Source organism: Zootoca vivipara, chromosome 4 (assembly GCF_965207765.1).
Source record: "Zootoca vivipara chromosome 4, rZooViv2.hap1.1, whole genome shotgun sequence".
Classification (NCBI taxonomy): domain Eukaryota; kingdom Metazoa; phylum Chordata; class Lepidosauria; order Squamata; family Lacertidae; genus Zootoca; species Zootoca vivipara.
The window spans coordinates 86,211,496-86,237,594 of record NC_142587.1 but is presented as its reverse complement, the minus strand read 5'-3'; the positions used below and the strand labels follow the sequence as shown (position 1 = coordinate 86,237,594).

General features: G+C 43.0%; 1 protein-coding gene across 1 annotated transcript in view; it reads left to right on the top strand.

The window, feature by feature from the left end:
- The window catches only part of CNTN5 (contactin 5), a 242,953-nt gene that overhangs the window by 161,467 nt on the left and 55,387 nt on the right, over positions 1–26,099 (top strand). Inside the window, exons 11-12 of the mRNA XM_088668387.1 lie at positions 14,042–14,169; positions 15,825–16,000. Coding sequence (XP_088524513.1) covers positions 14,042–14,169; positions 15,825–16,000 — 304 coding nt within the window. The remainder of the gene's footprint in view (positions 1–14,041; positions 14,170–15,824; positions 16,001–26,099) is intronic.

Genomic DNA, 26,099 nt, shown 5'->3' with positions numbered 1-26,099 from the left:
CAAAGGGAATATTGAGACAATCATCAGAGTAGGATGTTCGCAGTAGTTAATATTCCAATAGTGTTTCTTTAAATCAAGGACCCATGCAAAGAAGTAGGTTCCATCTGAACAGACTGTTACAAGGCTCACTTTAATAATAAAGATGATTTAGCTCTGCAATCGTTGCCCCAAGCACAGAGAAACTTTCCCTGTAAATAGTCAATTAGCGACCGTAGAGTTAACAAGACTCTCACCGCATTCACTGGAATTAAAATTTGTTGTGCTTCACAGAAGTATGGAAATAATTCCCCCGTTCATTATGTCTCACTCAAGGTCAATGATATAGCACTTGAGGCAGAGTTTGACCTTCAGATTTATGACACCTTGGGCCCAATCTTCAGGTGCAAACCTCCATGGAATTAAATGGGGTATGCCAAATTACACTACGCGAAGTACTTAAGAACCAACTTGCATAAGAACAAGGTATGAGGAGAGCTGTTGCGTTCACATACCCTCCAACATACTGAATCCCAAAACTGGAATATGTGTCTTCCTCTCCAGGCTCCTGTGCGAGTCACATTAGCTGTGTGAGATCATGGAGCCCTAAATTCAGTGGTATCTCCAGTTGCAGACAGGATCTGTTCCAGAGCTCCAATTGGATCCCGAGGTTTCCGCAGCTGGAGGGACTGCTTCTGTGCGTGCGCACATGGCAAAAAACTTGAAAAAATACTTCTGGATTTGCCTCTTACGTATCCCAAAGTTTACATAAACGGAGGGATACGTAAGCGGAGGTACGACTGTACATGCTTTTTCAGGGCCACACTTTCATGCTGTCCAAAACCGTATGCTTTTGGGCACCACGTGAGATCATGCCCCCCCCAAATAGGCTTGGGGGGGTGAGATCTTGGCGTGAAATTAGGCGATATCACCGCACCCACAATGTCCGCCATGCTCTCACAGGAAAAGCAGGATGTCCTGGTTTTTCCAGGACACTTGTCTTCAGGTCTTGTTTATAGGCTTCCCCTAGGCTTGTGCTCCATGAGAACAGGTTGTTGTACTAGATGGGCCTTTGGCCTCATCCAGCATCTTCTTATTAGCTCTGTTGGATAAAACCAAAGGCCCATCTAGAGTCCAGTATCCTGTTTCCCACAGTATCCTGTTTCTCACAAGAAGAACATGATGATTTTGACACCTTTATTCCCCAACAACTTGTAGCCAGCCTACTGCTATTCATATGTTTTCATTGGGGATGGGCTATAGCTCAGTGGTTGAGCATGTGCCTTGATTGCCAAACATTCCAGGTTCGAGCCTTAGCATCTCCAGGTAGGGGTGGAAGGACCCCCGTCTGAAACCCTGGAGAACTGCTAGATATTTGACCATTGGTCTATCTAGCTCAGTATCATCTATGCTGACTGGCAGTGGCCACACGAAAGCTCATACCAAAATATAAACTTAGTTGGTCTTTAAGGTGCTACTGAAGGAATTTTTTTATTAGTGGCCATCCAGAATTTCAGACAGGGCTCTCCCTCCCTCTCTCTCTCTCTCTCTCTCTCTCTCTCTCTCTCTCTCTCTCTCTCTCCCCTACCTGGAGATGCTGGGGATTGAACCTGCATGAAAAGCAGTTGCTCTACCACTTAACTACAGTCATTCCCAATATCTAGAAGGCATATTTCCTGTACTTGAAGATTGTATATGGATTAACATAATAAAGATACTTTTTGTGCAAAATAATAATAATAGAAGGCAGATTTTCCTTTTCCATTTTGGCCCTTTGATACATGCATAGTGTGAACAGGGGGCTGGTTTATTCTAACTTCTTTTTAATATTCAAGAACCTCATTGAACCTTTAAAACCAGCTGAAATGTTTCCTTTTCTTACTTAGCTATTGGGCGTGCAGTGGGAGAGGCTGTTGTTGCAACATCCTCAGAATGCGCTGTTGTTTTTCATAGAGTTTTCTGAGAAGGAGCTAATTTTTTTTTATTCTGTCGTTCATCAACCCAAAAAAAGAGATTTACAACGGGAGAAGGGTAATGAGTATTTGGTCCGAGATCTATTGTTCTCCAAATCTAATGAATAATCCTGGAGATTGATTTCAAGGGAAATAAATATTAAATATCCCATCCACTTCTAAATGTGCTTGTTATAGAGCTTGTTGTAAAATTAATAGAAATGGATGCCAGAGCAGAATGTAGATTCCGAATTTAGTTCGATTCCAAAACTCCTCACTGTTGCATGCTTCCATGAAACCATATTTGCAGTACTCCTACATTCACTGTTTTACCGATACAGGTAGGTAGCCGTGTTGGTCTGAGTCGAAGCAAAATAAAAAAATTCCTTCAGTAGCACCTTAAAGACCAACTAAGTTTATATTTTGGTATGAGCTATCGTGTGCATGCACACTTCTTCGTGTGCTTCTTCGTGTGCATGCACACTTCTTCAGATACCAGTTTTACCGATGTCTTTCTTTGTATGTTTTTTTGAATGTTTTATTTTTCTTTTTAAAATTATCTTACTGTGTTTTATGTAAACTCTTTGGGGATTTGCATATTCAAGCTCAATCCAGATAAGACCCAGAGAAGCGGATAGAGAGGAGGTTGCCTGCTCTTGTTGGGGTTCCTCTGAAGGAACATTGCATATTTCCCATACATACCCTCTCAAGAGCAACACACTGATCTGTGGGCTGGGCTTGCATTTTACAAACATCATGTTGACTTTTCCCACTGATGATTGCTCGCCACCATTACCTCCACCAATACCTCTGCTGGTTGCATGGCCTGAACATGGAGTGACTAACCTGGGGGTCACACATGTTTACAGCATGAAAGTTAGCAGTGGAGGGTGGTTTGGGGCCCTGGGCTCACACCCCAGAGCCCCCTGCCTTGTCGCAGTCTTGTCTTTATTCCACCAAACATGGAACGGTATGGGGAAATGGTCCAAGAGATGGAGAACCTGTGACCCTTGAGGTGTTGTTTGACTCTAGTTGCGTGCCAAGACCCCCAGAAAATTCCCCCCAATAACTCAGACAGACACATTATTTTAGGTTTTGTTTTTGGCATAATTTTGGCCACAACTTTATTCAAAATTACAAATTAATTTGAGTGTTGGCCTTAGGCTTTGGTTAATCTTCTGCCCCACGGTGGGACAGGACCAGCTCTGACTTCCTACGGTAGGAAAGTCAAGTAAACACCCCATGGTGGAGGAGATAGCTGAGACCAGGCCAACTCCCCACCAGAAATGTTCCCCAAGGCTCGTGCTCTGTATTGGCCCTAGCCCCGCACCATTGCGGGGGTGTAAGCAGTGGAGCCCCAGGATTCCTTTAACGGAATACTTCTATAAGAGCAACACTGAGGGGCATGGACCTCCATGTGATACCCCTCCCAAACTCATCAACCAAAGCCTAACCTGCCAACCTAACCAGTTGTGACTATTGCTAAGCAGTAGGCGAAAAACCAGATGGCACAGCCAATCAGCCAAATGGAAAAAATTCCTACTGGCCCCTGAATACAGGCGGCGCCATAGCAAGGTCACTCTAAACCTGCGAAGAAAAAGGCGGTGGGCGGGAGGGAGATTGAAATCACTAGCAAGAATGAGCTTGCCCAAAAACGCTGAGTATTTAAGCACTCGCCCTGTCAATCAAGAAATGGATACATGCAATTTTCCCCAGCAACACTCTGCCCTCCAATCATCTTCCTTCTTTGAGCTTAGACCCACCCCTAACACACACACACACAGTCTTTTCTGCAACCCCCATTATTCCCTATGGGGTTAATGAGCTCTGTCATCCTTTCTGGCCAATGACAATGCTCAAGTTGTAGTCCAGCAGGATCTGGAGGTCCAGAGGTTCTCATTTTCTGCCACAGCAAGAACCATGGACCTTCCTACTCTACCCACAGCCACATGTATTGGGTTCCACCCTCTGCACACATGTGATGCCATGTGGCAGGAGGAGGCCCAATGGGGTTTGCCACGGCCACGAGAAGGCCCACTGTGGCCCACCGCAGTCCGCAGAATATTGAAGGAGCCGGCCTCTTCTTGAAAAAAAGATTGGGGGGGCTCCTCCCTATAGCACCCCTGCCCACAGGTGTCACAATTGTGCCATTTGCTGCAAGGTGACCACAACCACCTATGTGTTAGTAGCAAGCAGTGTAAGGGCTTTTAGAACTCATTTCAGAATCCTTATATATAGCTGTTTAAAAACTGGTAGTGGCTCATTTGTCCTGTGCTTTCTGCATGGATTTAAAGCTAGTGATATGGAACCCAACCCTTTTAGCACAAGCACAACCCTCTGTTTGACTGAAAGCTGGAAATGGCTTGAGCCTTAGTATTTTACGCTTAGCATTCCAATCACCTTAACGGCACTGCACTCAAGCATTTGGAGATAATCCATTTTAAATACAAAGGGGGAAATCAGCTGAGTGAGAGATCCAATTTCGTTTTGAGCTCTGGCATTTAACCACAATCGAGTACCTTTAAATTAGATGGACAATATTAAAAATAACAAATTTCAATAAGGAGTGAGGCTCTCAACGATTTCGTATAGGGTCGAGTCGGTACCCTGTTTGCCCAAGAACTTTCAGCAATGCAATAACTCGCCCCTAGCTCCTCTCAGACTTAGAGGCTTAGAAGTCTATTATGAAAAACAGGGAAAGAGCTCAAGAACTCACAAGACGCTCAAGGAGAAATAAAGGTCCCAACTATTTACAAATACTTGTCTTCCTTCCGCATAATCTACATTAAAGAATATTGACAGGTTCCGTATCTGGGCTAATGTGAAATGACAGATTGCTCAGATCAGAACACTGTGAAAGGCCACAGGGTAAATGAGTCAACCAACCTGCTTTGCATCTCAAAAGCCCCCATCGCCAGCATGCAGCACAAACCAATTTCATACCCGCAGTGATGATGTCAACTGAGAAAAGCAGGAAATAGGAAAGTGAACTATTTAAGCTACTTTCCCCCTTTAGCCTACTTCCTAATTCTGGATTGATGCAAAGCTTTTTATCATGTTACTCTCCTTTTTTTTAAAAAAATGTTGTTCTACATGAATCCCACATTATCATTTCAGCTTCTCTTCTAAGAAACTATGAGATTCAAGGTTGTTGTGTTTTTCTTTTCTTTCTTTTTTAAAAAATATGCATGTATGTTAACAATTAGGTAAAAAAGGTAAAGAACCCCTGTACGGTTAAGTCCAGTTAAAGGCGACTATGGGATTGCAGTGCTCATCTCTATTTTCTGGCCAAGGGAGCCAGTGTTTGTCCACGGACAGCTCTCTGGGTCATGTGGCCAGCATGACTACACTGCTTCTGGCACAACGGGACACCGTGACGGAAACCAGAGCGCACAGAAACACTGTTTACCTTCCCGCCGCAGGGGTACCTATTTATCTACTTGCACTGGCGTTCTTTCGAACTGCTAGGTTGGCAGGAGCTTGCAACGGAAGCTCATTCCATTGAGCGGATTCGAAATGCTGACCTTTCGGTCAACAAGCCCAAGAGGCTCAGTGGTTTGAACCACAGCACCACCCGCGTCCCATGTTAAAACTTAACAGCACAGTCCAATGTGTGTTTCCTTGGAAGTGGAAGCTGCACTGTGCGCAGCTGGGCTAACTCACAAGTGAATGTCTTTGGATTGTGACCTGAATGACTAAAATGCAGTGCGGTTAACCAAGTTATGTCTGAGGCATAGTTTGCAGTGAACAGAAACAGAATCTTCTATAAACCCAGGGCTTTTTTTTTTCAGCTGGAACTTGCCAGAGCTCAGTTCTGGCACCTCCCAGGTGGGTGCCATTGCCATTACCTGTAAGGGAGGTGTTCGTGGTGAGTTCCAGCACCTCTTTTTGTAGAAAAATAGTACTGTATTAACCTTTCGTCTGAAAACATTTTAGATGTATTCAGTCACATTAGTTGGTACCACCACAAGCAAGGGTTGGCAGTCTGAAAAATAAATCCAGAAGCTTTCTGTCTTTGAGAAAGCGTGCTCTACATGACGTTTCTCTCCATGGCTGTCTCTTAGGCAACCTGCACTCAATGTCCTCTTGCTGAAATTCTTAACCATCTTTATCCCACCTCGTTCTGGGCTGCCAGTATGGTTTGCGTTCCAATGTCCTGTACCCCTGTGTGAGACTTGTAGAAGTCCTTTCCTCCAGTGCTCCCACTTTATATAAAGACTCTTTTACTTTTAAAATAAATATCTTTCACTGATTGCAGGTGCAAATCAAAATCTGGCATCAGTATTGCTGTTGGTTTTTGGCCTTGGCCTTGGCCTTGTACCATTATGCTCACTCCATTTCTCCAAGGACTGAGAAGTTACAGAGGTTCAGTTTCCCTTAGAAGGCTTAGGGTGTTTTCCAATCTTTGAGGGGTTTGGTTTTTTTTTTGCAGATATACAGGTAGAGCATAGGTGGAGACTAGAGGCTGAAATGCTCCAACCGAGAACCAAATCCACTGTTCCACGTCAGTCTATGCTTCAGTCACAGCTAGGTTGCCCTCGTCCCCTGGCTAGAGAGGAGGAGTCCCAAAATTGCACAATCATGAGGTGGAATGAGACTATTATGCCAAGCGGCCGACACAGGAGTGAGGAGGATTGGGCAGAGGGTATCAGTTCTGCTAGTGCTGCCAGCACTTCTGGTCACCTTTCACCCACCCAGGGAGCTGAGGGTTTTTGCCACTCCCTCTACCCTCTCTTCACTGCCTTGCTATGTGGAAGGGCCCGGGGAGATCCTTCCTCAGAGTGAGGCATTCTGAATGTGGTACTCAGACGAGCGACTGCACCACCACTGCAACAGCTGCAGCAGAGAAAGGCTGCTTAAACTAGGGGGGATACAGTTATTCACTGTTACACATTTGTTTCCTGATTCTGCCCAACTTCCTGTCCAAATACAGACAAATTCCCATTATAGAACTCTCTGCTAGACCCGCCTCCACCCTACCGGCCTTTCCATATACCTCTAGTTCCGGACACGATCCTTTCCGGGGTGCCGTTCACACCCTGGGAAGTCTGCAACTAGAGAGGCGCTTCTGCGCAAGTGTGGAGCGCGATAGAGCACTTTTGCGAATGTGCAAAGTGCGTAGAATGCTTCTGCGGGGGTGTGCGCAGTGATAGAGCACTTCTGTGAATGTGCAAAGTGCATAGAATGCTTCTGCGCATGCACGAAGCATGCAGAACGCTTCTGCGGGTGTGGGTGCAGCGAAGCCCGGAAGTATAAACTTCCGAGTTTGCCGCGTTTGCAACCCAAAAAGCCGCAACATAAAGCAAATGCAACAAGAGGTATGACAGTAGTTGCAAACAGGAACAGTTGGTGGATGAGCCATCCAAATGTCACGTACTTTCAGCGTAAATATGTTCTCTATTTTAAAAAAATTAGATACATCATCCTCATGAAACAGCTGATTTCTCGATTTTCGCACTGTTGACAACAAAATCACATGATAAAAAGCAAGGTTGATGAAACCACTGATCTGTGTAATCCAATCCTTTTCTCTGAATCAAATACATGTGGTGTTGCTTTTCCTAATATTTTATTGAACAGCAAGTAAACTTGGCATATATATTTTTGACAGGGGAAAAGCAGGAAACAAATAACCTCTTCTGTAATACTGTAGAAAAGCAATAGATGTATATAGTTTTTGGCAGTTCCCTGCATGTCAGAATATAGCAAATCAGTAAATCTAATTTGGGGGGTAGTTTTGCAATGGGTGTTATAAACGTTCCTTTCTCCACATTTTCCATTTGTTAATTTATATATTTATGCATTTTACATATCTTAATACATCAGTTATACAATTGTCACCGTTTATCTTACACTTCCTCACACCTCCCTCCATGGGGTCTTTTTTTAGTCCTTGTTAAGGTGCATCTTCTTAATTACCACTCCTCTTCTGCTTATTTTATCTGCTGCTCATATATCTAATCCCACATGGAAGTTTATCTGAATGCTATATTTCTTTAAATATTCCCATTCTTCTTTTATATCCGACTCATCCTGATTTCTTATCTTTGCAGTCAACATTGCTAACTCCACATAGTCTATTAGCTTATTCTGCCAGTCTATTTTTGCAGGACTATTTTTGTCCTTCCACCTTTGGGCATAAATTATTCTGGCCGCTGTTATTGGATACAGGAGAAGAGTAAGTACTTTCTTGGGTATTTTCCCCCTCTACTATACTCAATAAGAACATCATTGGTTTTTGGGTAAATGTGACCCTTAACATCTTTTCTTAATTCTGAGTACAGTATATCATCTCCCAATATTCTTTGCTTTCTTACAACACCACCACATATGTATAAATGTCCCCTCAGTCTCTTCAGATTTCCAACATTATTGGTTCCCTTTTTATACATTTTTACAAGTTTACTAGAAGAGAGGTACCATCTATATATCATCTTTTGTAGGTTCTCTTTTAGAGTAGTATAGCATGGCAAGGTTTATTGATGTTTTCCCACAATTTCTCCAAAGAGGCCATATCTATGTTGGGTCCTAGGTCAATTGTCCATTGAATCATAGAGGCCTTTGTCATTTCTTCCTTTGTTAATTTCATTTATGCATTTGCTGCACTGCAACCCTGCTCTTTTTCCAAATGGGAGGAATGACTGAATCTATCTCCCTTTTTCTGATGATAACCCTGTAAGGTAGGTTAGGCAGAGACACAACGGCTTGCCCAAGGCAATGTCCACAATGCTTCAGTGGAGATATAGACTTTGATCTCCTATATCCAAACAGAGATAGGGAACCTGTAGCATTACAGTGTTGTTGGTCTATACCTCCTATCAGCCTCAGCTACTAAAGCCAACAGTAAGAGATGATGGGAATTTTCATCTAATAATTGATGGGGGCAGGTAGCAGTTTCATTGTACCATACTGGCTCTCAACATTGTTTTCTAAAGTAATGGTGTATCAAGAAACATGGCAAAGCTTCCTTAGACTACAGTGGTACCTCGGTTTATGAACACAATTGGTTCCAGAAGTCTGCTCATAAACTGAAGCGTTCATAAACTGAAGCGAACGTTCCCATTGAAAGTAATGGAAAGTGGATTAAGCTGTTCCAGACGGTCCGCGGAGTACTTAAACTGAAGCGTTCATAAACTGAAGCGAACGTTCCCATTGAAAGTAATGGAAAGTGGATTAATCCATTCCAGACGGGTCCTACGGAGTACTCAACCTGAAGCGTACTTAACCCGAAGCATGGGCGTAATTTGTTCCGGAAGTCTGTTCATAAACTGAAGCGTTCATAAACTGAAGCGAACGTTCCCATTGAAAGTAATGGAAAGTGAATTAATCCGTTCCAGATGGGTCCGAGGCATTCGTAAACCAAAAATTCGTAAACCGAGGTTCCACTGTATTCATCTAATTCTTTGAACCAGAGATAGCAGGGATTGATATAGCATATATGCTATGCCGCAAATCTATGTTTCTGGGTATGGTCTAAGGCAGGGAAGTACAACATGTGGCCTGAGGGCCACATTCAGCCTTTGATACCTTTTTTGGGTGGCCCTCAGCAACATTTGATGCCTCCCCTTGCAACTCTTGCACTGCCTTCCCAAAGCTAGATAAGCAAGGTGCTGGGCTTTGGGAAGTCAGTATGAGGGCTCTGACATTGTCCTAGAGTCCCCCAGCCCAGTCCAGAGCCTAGCTAGCGCTTTCCCAGCTTTAGGAAGAAGGTGGGAGGGCTCTAGGACCCAGCCAGAGCCTCATGCCTCTTTTCCAAAGCCCCACTTATCTGGCTTTGGAAGGCAGCATGAGGGCTGGGGGATGACGTCAATTTTTGGCCCTGCTCCCCTTCCCGCACAGCAAGGCAGGTTCAGTGTCTAAATACTCTTGCAGCCCATTTGGTATGAAAAGTTGGACCACCCTGATCTATGGAAACTCCAGACAAGCACTCACACGCTCACCTCTCACTTGTCCTCCAAGATTGTAAGCTTACATTTTTAAAAAAAATTCAATTAACCACAGTTTGTGTTATGTCAGAACCCTAAACTGCCATTAATCTTAACTACACTTTGCTTAAATGAGCCACTTTCATAACCCATGACTTGACATTGGCTTGTGCCAAACACACCATAGTTAAGATTAACTGCGGTCTGTCTGGCTAATAAATGATGAAAGCAAAGATTTCTGGATGCCTCAAGCCCACACCAGGGGAGGAGTGTATGAGACCAAGGCTCACCTAGGTTTTTTTTCCTGTCCAAACACAAGTAATTGCAACCACTGAGTTGAGCCATCATTCTACCCAGCTCAGTACTGTCTGCTGTGGCAGGCACTGGCTCCCTGAGTCTTTCTGCAGAGGCATTCAGCCCTGTCCCTTAGTTTGTTTAAATGGAGACCATCTTACGCATGCAAAGCATATCTTCTTCCATTGAGCTATGGGTTTCTGCTTCAATCCTGCAACAGTTCTGGGCCTGGAAGCAGTCGGTCATGCTTTCATAACCCTGAGGTTATATTACTGTAATGCACAGTAATGGAGGCCAACAAGGAAACATATGCAACGTGATTAGATAGAATGGACTCGGTTGTCAGCGGTTAGTACTCTTGCAATCCATCCTTCAACTTCCACATGTAGCATGCATCCTGCAGCCTGCCTGACCTTTCCATGCCCCCAGATTTTCTCTGACACCTATCTACCCTATCTGTGGAATTGCTTAGAACAGGGACCGTGTTCACATCCCAGGTTAATGGTTGCACATTTTTCATGGCAACGAGACTTTCTTCACCCAATAAATCTCGGGAACTGCACCCAACAACAAAGCTGTAATTTATTTTTTCCCCTCTGTAGGGTCATAGAGTGTATTCCTTTGATGTGGAAAGCCCTGGAAGGTTTCGTGGCAGGTTTTGTTTTTGTAAGAAAACAGCTCCTAATTCTGCATCAGAGGCAATCAATCCGCTAAAGGGTTAGGAGGGATAGAGCGGGAAATTTCATTATATGCGGATGACATAATGATTACCTGCCAGGTAATCTAAAGAATCATCTTTTCCCACAAGCCACTGTCTGGATGCTACAGTCTCTCTTCTACAATTACGTGGGTGATGACTGGAGGGTGGGCTTCTTTGATAATGGTGTCTCATATATTTCAATAGGGACAAATGTAAGGTTCTACTCTTAGTCAAGAATAAGCAGCTGCACAAATATATGATGGGGGGTACATCTGGCACATGTGGAAATGATCTAGGGGTCTCAGTAAACCACTGAGAGAAAAGCAATGACAAATCTAGACAGCATCTTAAAAAGCAGAGACATCACCTTGCCTACAAAGGTCCATATAGTTAAAGCTATGGTTTTCCCAGTAGTGATGTATTGAAGTGAGAGCTGGACCATAAAGAAGGCTGATCGCTGAAGAATTGATGCTTTTGAATTATGGTGCTGGAGGAGACTCTTGACTGCAAGAAGATCAAACCTATCCATTCTTAAGGAAATCAGCCCTGAGTGCTCACTGGAAGGACAGATCGTGAAGCTGAGGCTCCAATACTTTGGCCACCTCATGAGAAGAGAAGACTCCCTGGAAAAGACCCTGATGTTGGGAAAGACTGAGGGCACTAGGAGAAGGGGACGACAGAGGACGAGATGGTTGGACAGTGTTCTCGAAGCTACGAACATAAGTTTGACCAAACTGTGGGAGGCAGTGCAAGACAGGAGTGCCTGGCGTGCTCTGGTCCATGGGGTCACGAAGAGTCGGACACGACTAAACGACTAAACAACAACAACACCCCGCCCATCTGGTTGTGTTTCCCCAGCCACTCTGGGCGGCTTCCAACAGAATATTAAAATAATATATTAAATATTAAAAGCTTCCCTAAACAACAGCAACATGCAGCAGCAAAAAAAGCTAATGCTCTTCCAGGCTTGATCAACAGAAAGTATAATGTCCAGATCAAGCAAAGTAATAGTACCACTCTATTCTGCCCTGGTCACCTGGAGTACTGTGTCCAGTTCTGGGCACCACGATTTAAGGAGGATATTGATAAGCTGGAACGTATGCCGAGAAGGGCAACCAAGATGATCAAGGGTCTGGAAACCAAGCCTTATAAGGGGTGGTTGAGCAAGTTGGGTATGTTTAGCCTAGAAAAGAGCAGACTGAGAGGAGATATGATAGCCATCTTCAAATATCTAAAGGGCTGCCACATGGAAGATGGAGCAAATTTGTTTTCTCCTGCTCTGAAACCAGTGGATTCAAGTTACAAGAAATCAAGTACACACAAAAAAAATTATTTGAGACAGTAGAAAATGTTTTAAATTATCAAAGCTTTGGAAGGCACTGGGATTTAAAATATGTTGGCACACATGCAGAAGACCTGGTCCACCAAGCCCCCCCCCCCCGCCCGTAAGCATCTGCTGGGTGTCTTCTCCCTCCGGTAGCCAACTGTAACACAATCCAGGCTCTCAGAGTCTGGACACACTATCTGCAGAGTTCATCCAGCGTTAGCGTGGTTTGCAGCAGCAACAACAACAAATAGAAACTCAGAGAGAAGTACTTGCATATTTACAAGCGTTTATTCTAAAGCATCTCGGAAGATAGGACAAACGTGTCTTTCTTCATCAGCAAAGCAAAAGCAACAGAGTACAGAACAATAGCACAACAAACGGAAGTATACATCATGTGACACATTCAACATCCTCTTCCAAGCCTGTTCCTGTTTAAGGTGGAACAGAATCTACTATGAAATCCTAACATAATTCCTAAATTATATTTCTTGTTTTAACTGCTCCAGATTACAGAATGTATGTTAAAGAGCTTGCAAAATAGTGTGTGTGTGTGTGTGTGTGTGTGTGTGTGTGTGTGTGTGTGTGTGTAAACACATTTTTATAATATTATTTTATTGCTGTGCATGTGAGGGGGGACTCCAACTCACAGTAATGGCTATTTCTGGCATCAATAATAAATTCATTGCCAATGTAAATCCTATTGTACATGTTCTTCTGTAGTGCTCAGCAAAAACACATTTCTTTTCCAAAGTTTGCCTTTGGCACCAGAGGTGCCCCATGTGGTCGGCCATCTGCCCCCATCAACAGTTAAGCCACTGCATTTTGCCCCAGTTGGAGCTTCTGGGCTGGGCCGTGCCAAAGGGCAGGCCCACCTAGAACACATTGCAGTAATCCAGTCTCAAGGTTTCCAAAGTCTGGACCACAATGGCCTGGTCACACCAATCAAGATACAGCCATAGCTGAGATACCAGGCACAGCAGGGGCATCAGATGGGTTCTGCTGGTGCTTTTGTTGTGTACATCCTATTGTTCAGCTCCTTGATCTCATGAGGAGCAACTCTTTGTGTGAAATCTCTGTCTCCACGTCATCGGCCAATGCTGGCATAGACAAGGAAGTGCACGACGTAATAAAAGTCAGCATACTGAATAAGTTGCACTACATATTATGGGATGGGACAGGACCCCACTTGGGCCTGCAATTCTCAAGAGTAACCCCATGGTTCTTATACAGCTTAATTCCACCTTTAGTGTCTCTGGCTTCATTTAGATAATGTGCTGTCTGGCTATAATAAATGAAAATAATATGCATTAGTAGCCAGAGCTCATTTTCATCTTCATGCTACGCTGGCATAGAATGTACTATAAATCATCTTTTGGCTATATACAATTAATTTCCTCTCCTTTCCCCATCTGCTTTTACTTCGTACCCCTGTCTGTTTTTAGACTTGATTTGCTAAGGTCCCCATTAGATTCCGGTTGAACAGTTGGTGCTTAATATTAAAACATCTTTTTGGTGGTAAAGTTATACTTTTCAAAACTGAGAGACAAACATCCTGGTGTTTTTTTCTTTTTTTAAAAAAAGCCTTGCACATTTACCCTTCTAAGTTTTAAAGGACCATTTCACTTCTTTGGAGAGTTTGGACCTCTTGTATTACAGAAGGCAAGGGGATAAACATGAGTTTATTTTGGCCTTGTTTGAAAGACTAGCAAACACAACTGGCATTTTCATCATTCTTAAGAAACATGGGGAAACAACCCAAAATTCCATTTGTGAGGTCTTTGAAAGATGACTCCACAGAAGTTACCTGCATTTGAGGTGATTCTGTATATGCTATTTCAGGATAAAAAACCTTTTTTATAATTTTCAGGATAACTGTTCTTCCAGATGGGAGCCTCAGAATCCTGAATTCCACCAAATCCGACGAGGGAAGATATGTATGCCGAGGCGAAAACGTATTTGGTTCTGCAGAAATAGTTGCTTCAGTTTTTGTTAAAGGTAAGACGTGGCTGTTTCCTGCATTTATTTTTATTTCTGTCCCATTCCCACCCCATAATGCAGCCCAAAGCAGCATAAAGGTGATTCTCCCCAGATGCACTTTAAGATACACACACACACACACACACACACACACACACACACACACAACAAAAAACAATTCAGGATCCAAATATCGAGATTACTCTGAATCTCCCGACTTCCCCCCATCCCTTCCATGGATCCTAGTGATCATATTTACAACTGCATATCAATACTATCCAAGTTTTATCCTTCCAAATTGTCCATACGTTCCGTTAGTTTACAAGTGTGGTTAGAATCCTGCTAGCATTTCAACCTGCTTACAATGGCCTTGTGAATAAATTGCAAACTTTCCCCATTCTTTTTAAAAGTTCTTGTCCTCCACTTTCAGATTCTTTATTTATCAAATTATACCGCCCTGTACCTTTAGATCTCAAAACATAAAATTACTATATATAAATAAAACACAAAATGCATAATAAAAAACAAAGACAACGCAAGGACAAAGATTATGGTAAACAGAGAGCTTTCAAGTCTGGCTGTATCAGGCCAATGGCCCATCTAGACCAGCATTCTGTTCCCACAGTGGCCAACTAGATACCTCTGGAAAGACCGCAAGCAGAACCTCAGCACAACAGTACTCTGCCCTCCTGCAGTTTCCAGAAACTGGTATGCAGAACCATGCTGAAACCCTCTGCCAACCCTCTGTGTAGATACAGTGGTGCCTCGACTTACGAATTTAATCCGTTCCGAAGGCACCTTCGTAGGTCGAAAAATTCATAAGTCGAAAAGCGCCATTGAAAACACAATTTCCCATAGGAATGCATTGGAAATGGAAAAATTCGTAAGTCAAAGCAACCCCATCTAAAAATTTGTAAGTCGAAAAAACCCCATCTAAAAATTCATAAATAAAAAAAATTCCTTCAGTAGCACCTTAAAGACCAACTAAGTTTTTATTTTGGTATGAGCTTTCGTGTGCATGCACACTTCTTCAGATACCTGAAGGAATTTTTTTTATTTTACTTCGATCCAGACCAACACGGCTACCTACCTGTAACTAAAAATTCATAAGTCAAAGCAATCCCATCTAAAAATTCATAAGTCGAAAAAAACCCATATAAAATTTCGTAAGTCGAAGCAACCCCATCTAAAAATTTGTACAGTGGTACCTCTACTTATGAATTTAATGTGTTCCGAACACACATTTGTAAGTCGAAAAAAAATTGTAAGTCGAATCCCATAGGAATGCATTGGGAGAAAAAAATCGTAAGTAGAAGCAACCCTATCTAAAAATTCATAAGTAGAAAAAATCCTATCTAAACCGCATCCAAGATGGCGGACGGAGCTCCATTCATAAGTAGAAACATTCGTAAGTAGAGTTATTTGTAAGTAGAGGTACCACTGTATATCGAAAAAAAAACCCTATCTAAAACCGCTGCGGTTTCCATTCGGATGTCGAGAAATTCATAAGCGTGCAGCCATTTGCCCCACTCATAAGTCGAAAAATTCGGTTGTCGAGTCGTTTGTAAGTCGAGGTACCACTGTAATACTGATCTGCTGGTCCAACAAAATAAGGCTGCTTTCTATATTCCTAGCCTAGCACACCCTGCCACACATCCCTTTTGTCTCTTCAGAGCCTACCAAGATAGACCTGTCTCCTAAAAGGACCGAGCTGACAGTGGGGGAGAGCATTGTCCTCAGCTGCAAAGCCATTCATGACCCCACCTTAGATGTCATGTTCCACTGGATTCTGAATGGGCAGCCTATCGATTTTGAGAAAGAAGGGGGACACTTTGAAAGCATCAGGGCGGTGAGCATGCTTCAAAAATCTATTTCATTTCGGAGGGTGGGGGGAATCGAACGGAAAAATGATTTGCTAGATTTCTGTCTTTACACCACAGAAATATTTCAGACATGACCGGAAGAAATGTAATTACAGTCAAGGGCTTTAAAAAGAAAGAAAGAAAAAGAAATGTTAGCTCACCGAATTAAGTATCTCATTTGTGTTAATTGAAGCAAATGAATATTTACTTTAGTCGAGAAGAAAATAGTTGTGAATCTTTATGGTGTAGCTATTGGTGAGACATTCATGAGCCTAGTGAGAGAGAGAGAAACCATACCTTTTAAAAAAAAGCAAATTGTAGCTTCATCTGCATGTTGCATTAAAAGCAGTATTATACTGTACCACGTTAATAGCCGAGGCTTCCCTCAAAAACTCCTGGGAACTGTAGTTTGATAAGGGTGGTTTAACAGTCTATCCCTCTTCCTATGGAACCCTGGGAGTTGTAGCTCTGTGGGGGGAATAGGGGTATCCTAAAAATGCGGATGGCGCTGTGGGTTAAACCACAGAGCCTAGGGCTTGCTGATGCGGTTCAAATCCCTGCAACGGGGTGAGCTCCCGTTGCTCGGTCCCAGCTCCTGCAAAGCTAGCAGTTTGAAAGCACATCAAAGTGCAAGTAGATAAATAGGTGGGAAGGTAAACAGCATTTCCGTGTGCTGCTCTGGTTCGCCAGAAGTGGCTTTGTCATGCTGGCCACATGACCTGGAAGCTGTACGCCGGCTCCCTCAGCCAGTAAAGAGAGATGAGCGTCACAACCCCAGAGTCGGTCACGACTTGACCTAACGGTCAGGGGTCCCTTTACCTTTAAAAACTCTCAGCATCCTTTACAAACTACAGGTCCCAGGATTCTTTAGGGTAACCCAAGACGGTTTAAAGTGATATAATAGTGCTTTAAATGTGTAGTGCAGATGAAGCCCACACTTATAGCAAACATTTCTTCCTGGTATGTTTAAACTAGTTCAACGAGAAGTGCTAACAGAAAACTGGTTATGTTGTCTTAGTTATTACAGACAAAATACAATTGATGGAATACATTCAGTTTCATTTATTTTGTAATTTTCTACGTCATTGCGAAGGTTATGTTATCCAATATTTAATATGTAAGCTAAATACTGTGCATTTAAAAAACAACACACACACAAACTAAAATAATTTAAATTCATCAAATTAATCAGAGTGATTAATAAAGCTGGTTGTAAACTGAACATTATTTAACCAATGGACAGCCTTAGCTAATGTCCTTTTTTGCTTATGTAAATGAAGTCAGCAACCCTCCAGCAAACTAGGCATCATTCTGGAAGGACCTGTTATCTTGATAGTACCACTTTTAGATCTTTGAAAGGACTCCCGAACAAGGGAATGTCTGGCACAGTGTGCAATTGTGTTGTTTGTAACGAAGATCGGTTTTCTGTTAAATGTGTTCCTTGTTGTGGAAAAAATTGCAATATGGATTATATATTTGGGGGAGGAATTCTGTTTCTAAGTCTCAGCCCATTTCTAAGTCACCTACAATTTCTAAGTCACCTACATTGTAACAACTAGAGATCCTAGATTGGAATCCATATTAAAAGAGGCATCCAGCCCATGGCTGTATTTTTTTGTTGGAATGAGGAGCTTCAAGAAGAAGGTTGGGCATGCTTCAGGGCACTCTCAGGGTTCTTTGCAATGCTGTTTTCTGTGTGCAAGTGGAACAAACTTCTGCTTGTGCAATGGGACTTCACCTTCCTCTCCTCCTCCTCACTGGAGTCTTCTGTGGGTCTTCAAAATCTTCTCCAGAACGTTGGATGCCCCTCCCTAACAGCTTCTGCGGATGCCAAGGAAACTGCAGGAGGAGGAAAGTTCTGTACATGCAAGTAATGGGGGATTTCATCCTCTGAACAGCCTTAATGGTGCCCTGGACTCCCAGAAATCTCCCAGTCTTTGCAACAGGCAAATATCCATGGCAGATGTTCATGGACATTTCAACTGACAAACACTGGTGCATAAAGGATGCCCTGAAAGTGTGTGAAAACCAGTATCCTACCATTTTTGCTTCTTCTTCTTTTGCTAGTTTTAACTTTCCAGTTACTTTTTTTTAAAGTGGAAACTATTCAACTTTAAAATGTCAGGAAGACTAAATGAAGTTCAGTAGCAACAAGGTCCATATGCATAAAATCACTTGTCAGAAAATGCTGTACTAATTAAAGTAGTTTTCATGGGATGTGGCAATGCTCGCTAAAACGTTCCTTTTCAAAGCACAATGCTTTAATTGGAGAATTCCTGCTAAATAAATGCTGTGAATCATCCTGATTCCTGATGGTGCCTGACGGCTTTGCCAGTGATATGGAAAGTGAAAAAGGAACATTATTTTCAAGAGAACTTATAATATGACCTCCTAGTGGTGCAGCAATAAAACTGCTAGCACATTTGCAAAGCTAAGAAGGGTCTGGTGTGGTATCAAATTGGATGGGGAACTGCATGTTCAGATTCCTGCATTGCAGGTGTTTGGACTAGATGACTAGGTTATACCACCTTCCATTGTCACTCATGGTTTCTCTGATGACCATGCTTTTCTATGGCAGTTGCTTAGCTGTGCTGGCTAGGGTTGATGGGAGCTGCAGGCTAACGAGCTGGGCCGTCTTAAGTCCATCCAGCGCCCTGGCGCTAAGGTCCCTCCAGCGCCCCCCTCCAGTGCCCCCCTCCAGAGCCTCTCCAAGGGCCGGGAGTGCCAAACGGACCGCGGCAGCCGCGGGAGGCCACCTCCACTCAATCAAGCTTTGCCACCAGCGCGCGCACCGCGGGACCAGCAAGAGCTGCTTGGGCACTGTGTGCGCGCTGGTGGCGAAGCTCGACTGAGTGAAACCCAGCGCTGGGGAAACGAGAAGGAGGCGCAGCGCGGAGTCCTCGGAGAAGGAGAGAGACGGAAGGAGATCACCGGAACCCTGCACTCACTTGGCGCCCTTCCAGCGCCATCCAGCGCCCGGTGCCGTGGTTCTCCGCGCAACTAGCCTCTATAGCTAGCACGGGCCTGCTAACGAGCGTCTCCACCCCCATCGTTTAGCCCGGACACTGAGATCCAGCAGTGAGGGCCTTCTGGCGGTTCCCTCACTGCGAGAAGCAAAGCTACAGGGAACCAGGCAGAGGGCCTTCTCAGTAGTGGCGCCCCCCTGTGGAACGCCCTCCCATCGGAGGTCAAGGAGATAAACAACTACCTGACATTTAGAAAACACCTAAAGGCAGCCCTGTTTAGGGAAGTTTTTAATCTGTGATATTTTAATGTATTTTAATCTTTGTTGGAAGCCGCCCAGAGTGGCCGGGGAAACCCAGCCAGATGGGCGGGGTATAAATAATAATAATAAATAATAATAATAAATAATAATAATAATAATAATAATAATAATAATAATAATAATAATGACAATAAGAGATCCACAACTTCCCCACCAATGAGCATGGACACAATCCATCTGTAAAGGCTTCTCCATTCATTTGCCTCTGCATGTGGACTTCCAACCTGATTCCCATCCAGCCCAGATCCTGTCCATGTGGTTTTGGCCTCCAAAATGACCACAATAGTCCAGGGAAGGGGTTTCCTGGCCACTGTGGTAAAGTAGGAAGAGCCGCAATACAGCATTGGCCCAGCTAGCAAAGCCAACGGTCAGAAACTAAGGGTGTTATAGTCCAAAACATCTGCATGGCACCATTGTTGGCTGCCCTAACGAGTAAAACAACAACTCTTAAAATATAGCCCCATTGGGTCTCCTGTACAGTGGTACCTCAGGTTAAGAACTGAATTCGTTCTGGAGGTCCGTTCTTAACCTGAAACTGTTCTTAACCTGAGGTACCACTTTAGCTAATGGGGCCTCCCGCTTCCGCCGCTCGATTTCTGTTTTCATCCTGAAGCAAAGTTCTTAACCCGAGGTACGATTTCTGGTTACAGGAAGGTAGCCGTGTTGGTCTGATGCAATCAAAACAAAATAAAAAAAATTCTTCCAGTAGCACCTTAGAGACCAACTAAGTTTGTCATATCTGAAGAAGTGTGCATGCACACAAAAGCTCATACCAATGACAAACTTAGTTGGTCTCCAAGGTGCTACTGGAAGGAATACTATTTCTGCATTAGCAGAGTTTGTAACCTGAAGCGTCTGTAACCTGAAGCATCTGTAGCCCAAGGTACCACTGTATATACCAGGCTGTAACTGGTTAAAACAATAACAATAACGATAATGTATTTTAAAGACCAACTAAGTTTTTATTTTGGTATGAGCTTTCGTGTGCATGCACACTTCTTCAGCTACACTTGAAACAGAAGTGTCAGACCCTTATATATATACTGTATTGCTGAATTGGAACTCATTACCAAGCTTAAAACCATGGAGCCACCTGGGATGAATAAAGACATCGGATTCTTATCTCATTATGCATGAACAAGCTTTCTTCAGCGCCTCAGCCCTTGCTCTCCCCCCCCAGGACTAATTGCAGTCATCAGCAGTCGTTAACAGCCATCTACAGGTTTACCACTCCCATCAGCCCATCACCCATTCCCACCCACCCCCACCACCCTCTGTATATATATATATATATATATATATATATATATATATATATATATATATATATATGGGTCTGACACTTCTGTTTCAAGTGTATCTGAAGAAGTGTGCATGCACACGAAAGCTCATACCAAAATAAAAACTTAGTTGGTCTTTAAGGTGCTACTGAAGGAATTTTTTTCTATTTTTTTCTATTTTGCTTCGACTCAGACCAACACGGCTACCTACCTAGATAATGTATTTATATTCCACTCATCTTACTGGTTTGCTCTAGCCATTCTAGGTGGTTTACCCCCCAAAAAAGAATTAAAACATCAGACCCAGTAAAGCATCAAACATCAAAACTTCCCTATACAGGGCTGCCTTCAGATGTCTTCCAAAAGTCAGATAGTTCTTTATCTCCCTGACATCTGATGGAAGGGAGTTCCAAAGGGAGGGTGCATCTACTGAGAAGGCCCTCTGCCTGGTTCTCTGTAACTTCACTTCTCACAGGGAGGGAACTGCCAGAAGACTCTTGGAGCTGGATCTCAGTGTTCGGGCTGAACGATGGGGGTAGAGATGCTCCTTCAGATACACAGAAAAAGAAGCCAGCTTGAACAACATGATAAATCATATGGTTATTGTGTATAGACCGTGTCATCAATGCATGGCAAAGCCAGAGCCACGAACACTCCTGGATGGATGGGACATGAAGGAACAGTTGTACTTCCTTTTTATTGTTGGCTTCTCTTTCAAGATCTGTGAATAAGAGCAGAATCAAGGGCTGAGGTGTTTTTGTTTTGTTTTGCTGAGCTATTTCAGAATGCCGGGAGCTGCATTCTTCCAAGTCAGACCATCTAGCTTAGTAACAGTAAGAGCTGTTCGGCAGTGGAATTTGCTACCAAGGAGAGTAGTGGAGTCTCCTTCTTTGGAGGTCTTTAAGCAGAGGCTTGACAGGCATATGTCAAGAATGCTTTGATGGTGTTTCCTGCTTGGCAGGGGGTGGGACTGGATGGCCCTTGTGGTCCCTTCCAACTCTATGATTCTATGATTCTATGAATATCCATGGTTTCAGGTGGAAGTCTCTCCCAGCCCTGGGCTCCTTTGGAAGGGAGGGTGGAAGATAAGTTTAATAAATAAAACAAACTGAATTCCTGGGTTGAACTTGGGCTGCATGCAAAGTTTATGACCTAAGGCCTTGCCGCTTAGAAGGAGGATCGGTCAGAAACATACACATTCAGTGGACACTCCAGCTGAACCCCTTGTTTGTCTTCTGATTTCTAAACATGTGTAAATGCAAACAACAGCAGGCATAATTTTCCTTCCACAGAGTGGATCATACAGTTTGCAACCTCCCAAACAGAGCGGACCCACCAGCAAAGTTGTGGGGCCAGGAATCAGACCCTAGTGGTGAATGATTGGCACCTGTGGCCTAATAACCATCCTTCCTGATGCATTTTGTTGGAATAAGTACATTCCCAACGATTCTGTTATATTGCTCTTATCTTCCCCCACCTGAAAAAACTATTATTCACCCCCTTTCCATCAGTCTCCCATTTAGGTATGTAGGCTGAATACCCATTTGCCTTCCAGAGGAGAACATTAGGATTCGTTCACTGTGAACCTCCTCTCAGAGTGCCAGCTACAATTTTTTAAAGGCACCGAGGCAATAAAAGCAGACAGTCACTGTATATATATGATACTTTTATTTGCTTTAACAACAAAGCACACATTAAATATAAATTATTCTCAGGGGGGAAGGGAAACGTGGACCTGTTTTGGTCTTACCCTTTAACTACCTGTGGTTTTATATCGAAAACATTAATCTTCTCGAATACCCTATATTTCATGGCTAATCAGCGCTGTCGTGCTAGACAAGTTGCAAACTTTGCATCCCCAAGCTGGCACCTTGCTAAAGTGAAATATAGTGATTCATCACGTCTTCAGAGTTGCAATGAACTGGGTTGAGAAATTCTGAAAATCTGCAATAGAAGCATGGGAATTGCTATTCTGTATTTTTCTCGTGCGCAATTGCCTTAGACAAGTGCCAACAGTTCTGTCAGGCTTGATATACCCAAGGAAGAGTTATGTTGTTAGTGGAGTATCACCTGTGCGTGAGAGAGTGTTTGTGTGTTTCAACACTTATTCAGAGTTTGAATTTGCCAATTGTCTGTAAATACTATATCTAAAAGCCACAATTGAATTCAAAATGCTGGTATAAAAAGTGATTGCATCATCCTATTTTTCCAACTGGTAGGAGCTTCCAGGGATGGGTTATTTATCATTAAACAGTGTGTTGGGTATGAGAAAGAATACTGCAGATATAGAGTGTCTTTGCAATATCTGCTTGTTTGCAAATATACAAGCAGAGCACTTTGGAAGTAGGCAAGCCCCTAAAATAGGTGGCACAACTATTAACCTTGCGTCAGATTCATTAAAAGGAATAGATCCCCTAGGTTTGATCCACCCCAGTTAAAATGGCAACTTCTCTGTCTAGCCTCCTCTGGCAAACTGCTTCTCCTTCTGCCACATAGATGTCACCAGCCTTGAACAACTTCCTCCATATAGGTTGTCAATTTAGAAACATCTCTAACTAGCCATCCCCTCCCATTGAGAAACTAATCACCCCATACCATTATTAAACAATCTGTTCAAAGAAAAGAGGGCCCACCATGACATAGGAACTGGATGTTCAAGGTTGGAGCCAACATCAGTTCATGTGATCACAGTGACCAGGAACTCAGCTAGATTGGTAAAGAAAAAGCATTTTATGTGTGTTGTACGCACATTATAAAAATGTGACACCAGGTGGAGTACCGTTTTTGCCAACACGATTTGTCATACAAAGTTCACAAAGCGTTTTCTTGAAACGCTTCTTTGATGTGTCTAGATCCAGCCCAGGCAGGGGGAGGGATGGAGCAAGGAGTGCCGTTGCAATCAGGAAATTTCTGTTAAGTATGGCTGTCATATGGTGCTGGAGGAGACTCTTGAGAGTCCCATGGACTGCAAGAAGATCAAGCCTATCCATTCTGAAGGAAATCAGCCCTGAGTGGTCACTGGAAGGACAGATCCTGAAGCTGAGGCTCCAATACTTTGGCCACCTCGTGAGAAGAGAAGACTCCCTGGAAAAGATTGAGGGCACAAGGAGAAGGGCACGTCAAAGGACGAGATGGTTGGACAGTGTTCTCGAAGCTACAAACATGAGTTTGATCAAACTGCATGAGGCAGTGGAAGACAGAAGTGCCTGGCGTGCTCTGGTCCATGGGGTCACGAAGAGTCGGACACAACTACACAACTAAGCAACAACATGGCTGTCATTGGCTGATTTGCACAGACCTTTTCCATTTGAGCAGTCAACTGTACAGATATGAAGTCACTGCTATTCAGAACGTGCCTCTGAACATCAGGTGCTGGGAATCAGAAGTGGGAAGAGTGCTGTTTGGCAGGCATCCCAATGGCATCTGGTTGGCCACTGTAAAAACAGGCTGCTGAGCTAGATTGGACATTGGCTTGATCCAACTGAGCACTTGTTATGCTCTCATGTTCTACTCTGATGAAAAAGTACTGTGTGAACTAGCCTATTAGGGGTGAAAAGCCAAAGGCAAAAGAAGCACCTTGAGGAAGCAACTGGAAATCACAGAATCATAGAATTGTAGAGCTGGAAGGGACACTGAGGATCAAAAAATACAACCGCTTGCAATGGGGGGGATCGAACCTTGACAAATGTGGGATAGAAGGGCATGATAATTATTGGAGACGTGGAACAGCCAAAGCATTTCTTTTAACGTGTTTTCTGGAAGTGCCCTCAAATACAACAAATTTGGAATTCTGGGTCTGAACCTATTTCAGAAATGCTATGAATCTGTATCCCTTTGGAGCCTAAAGTTTGATTAAATAAAATATGTTGTCCTAGAAAGTGATCCGGAAGTGACAATGATCACGGTAGCAAAAACAAACGACTGAAGAAAAAGCTCATCTGCTACTTTTAAAAATGGATTTCAAACATCTATCTATGGTGTGTAAATGATCAAATATATTATAGCAAATACATCAGCCTAATAAATTTACGGAGAAATGGGTGTTCTTTCTGATATGTTAGAATAACAAGTGCAATGATAATGTAAAGCAATTTCTCCTCCCGCCGGAATTATTGTGAATTTTATTTGTAAATTCTGTTATCAAAAAAGAATGCAAACATAAAAATAAATAAAAAAATTTCCTTCAGTAGCACCTTAAAGACCAACTAAGTTTTTATTTTGGTATGAGCTTTCGTGTGCATGCACACTTCTTCAGATACCTTCCATTTCATGCGGCTCAATGTGGTGCCTTCCATAGTTCTGGTTACAGGTAGGTAGCCGTGTTGGTCTGGATCGAAGTAAAATAAAAAAATTTCCTTCAGTAGCACCTTAAAGACCAACTAAGTTTTTATTTTGGTATGAGCTTTCGTGTGCATGCACACTTCTTCAGATACATGCATGCACACGAAAGCTCATACCAAAATAAAAACTTAGTTGGTCTTTAAGGTGCTACTGAAGGAAATTTTTTTATTTTACTTCGATCCAGACCAACACGGCTACCTACCTGTAACCATAAAAATAAATGTGAGATAGGAGGAAGTGATAGAATTCGGTTTAAAGGAAGGGTTTATTTTATCATCAAGGACCCTCCAGAGACGGGCAAACCATGGTTCTAAATACGGATGTGAAGATCCTGCAACTCTAGTTTCATGACACTATGGGCAGCATTTTAAGAAGTATATGCTCAAACTGCAGAATGTCCAGAAAAGGTTTAGCAGAGTAGTGAACAACCTAGACACCAAGTCCTATGAAGAACGGTTGAAAGAGCTGGAATGTTTAGCCTGGGGAGAGAAGTTTCAGGTCATCATGCTGTTTTCAAATCATTTTCCATAACCAGGTTTCTAGGGATTCCAGACAGTGAATCAGAGAGTTGCAAACTAATAAAGAGAAAGAGATAAAGCACTTTAAAAAACACACAAAACCCTCTTTGCAAAGGATGGTAATGATAAACTGTAAGTACGGTGTACATTAAGATGTAATTCAGTAAGGAAGTCCCCAGCATCAAGCTCATAATTTCCCCTATTAAATGCTGAAAGGGACAGTGTGTTATTGTGAGTCAATACAGCACAGCGTTTCTAAGAGCTCTGGTTGCAACTTAAGAAGCTTATCATCTGCCACTCTGTAATTTTTTAAAGAAGCAGATAATGACATAGCTATCCTGTCTTGGCTTCAAACAGCACTCTTTTATGGGGCATCGAAAGACGTCGAACTCAGCAGCTTGGCTTACAAGTACAGAAAATGTTACTGCATTCTCAGTTCACAGCATTAAAACTGGCTCTTCTCATAAGGCCACTTGAATATACATAATAATAAATAATCATAATCATGGGCTGATGGGTGAATAGAGCTCCAGTCTAATTATAGCAGCCAGTTCACTCCCTGTTATCTCTTTTCCAACTCTCTGAGCCTCCAGGGGGAGAAATTCAATTCAGTTCACAGCTGAAGGCAAAACTGCCTAATCTGAATTCTCCAAAACAATAC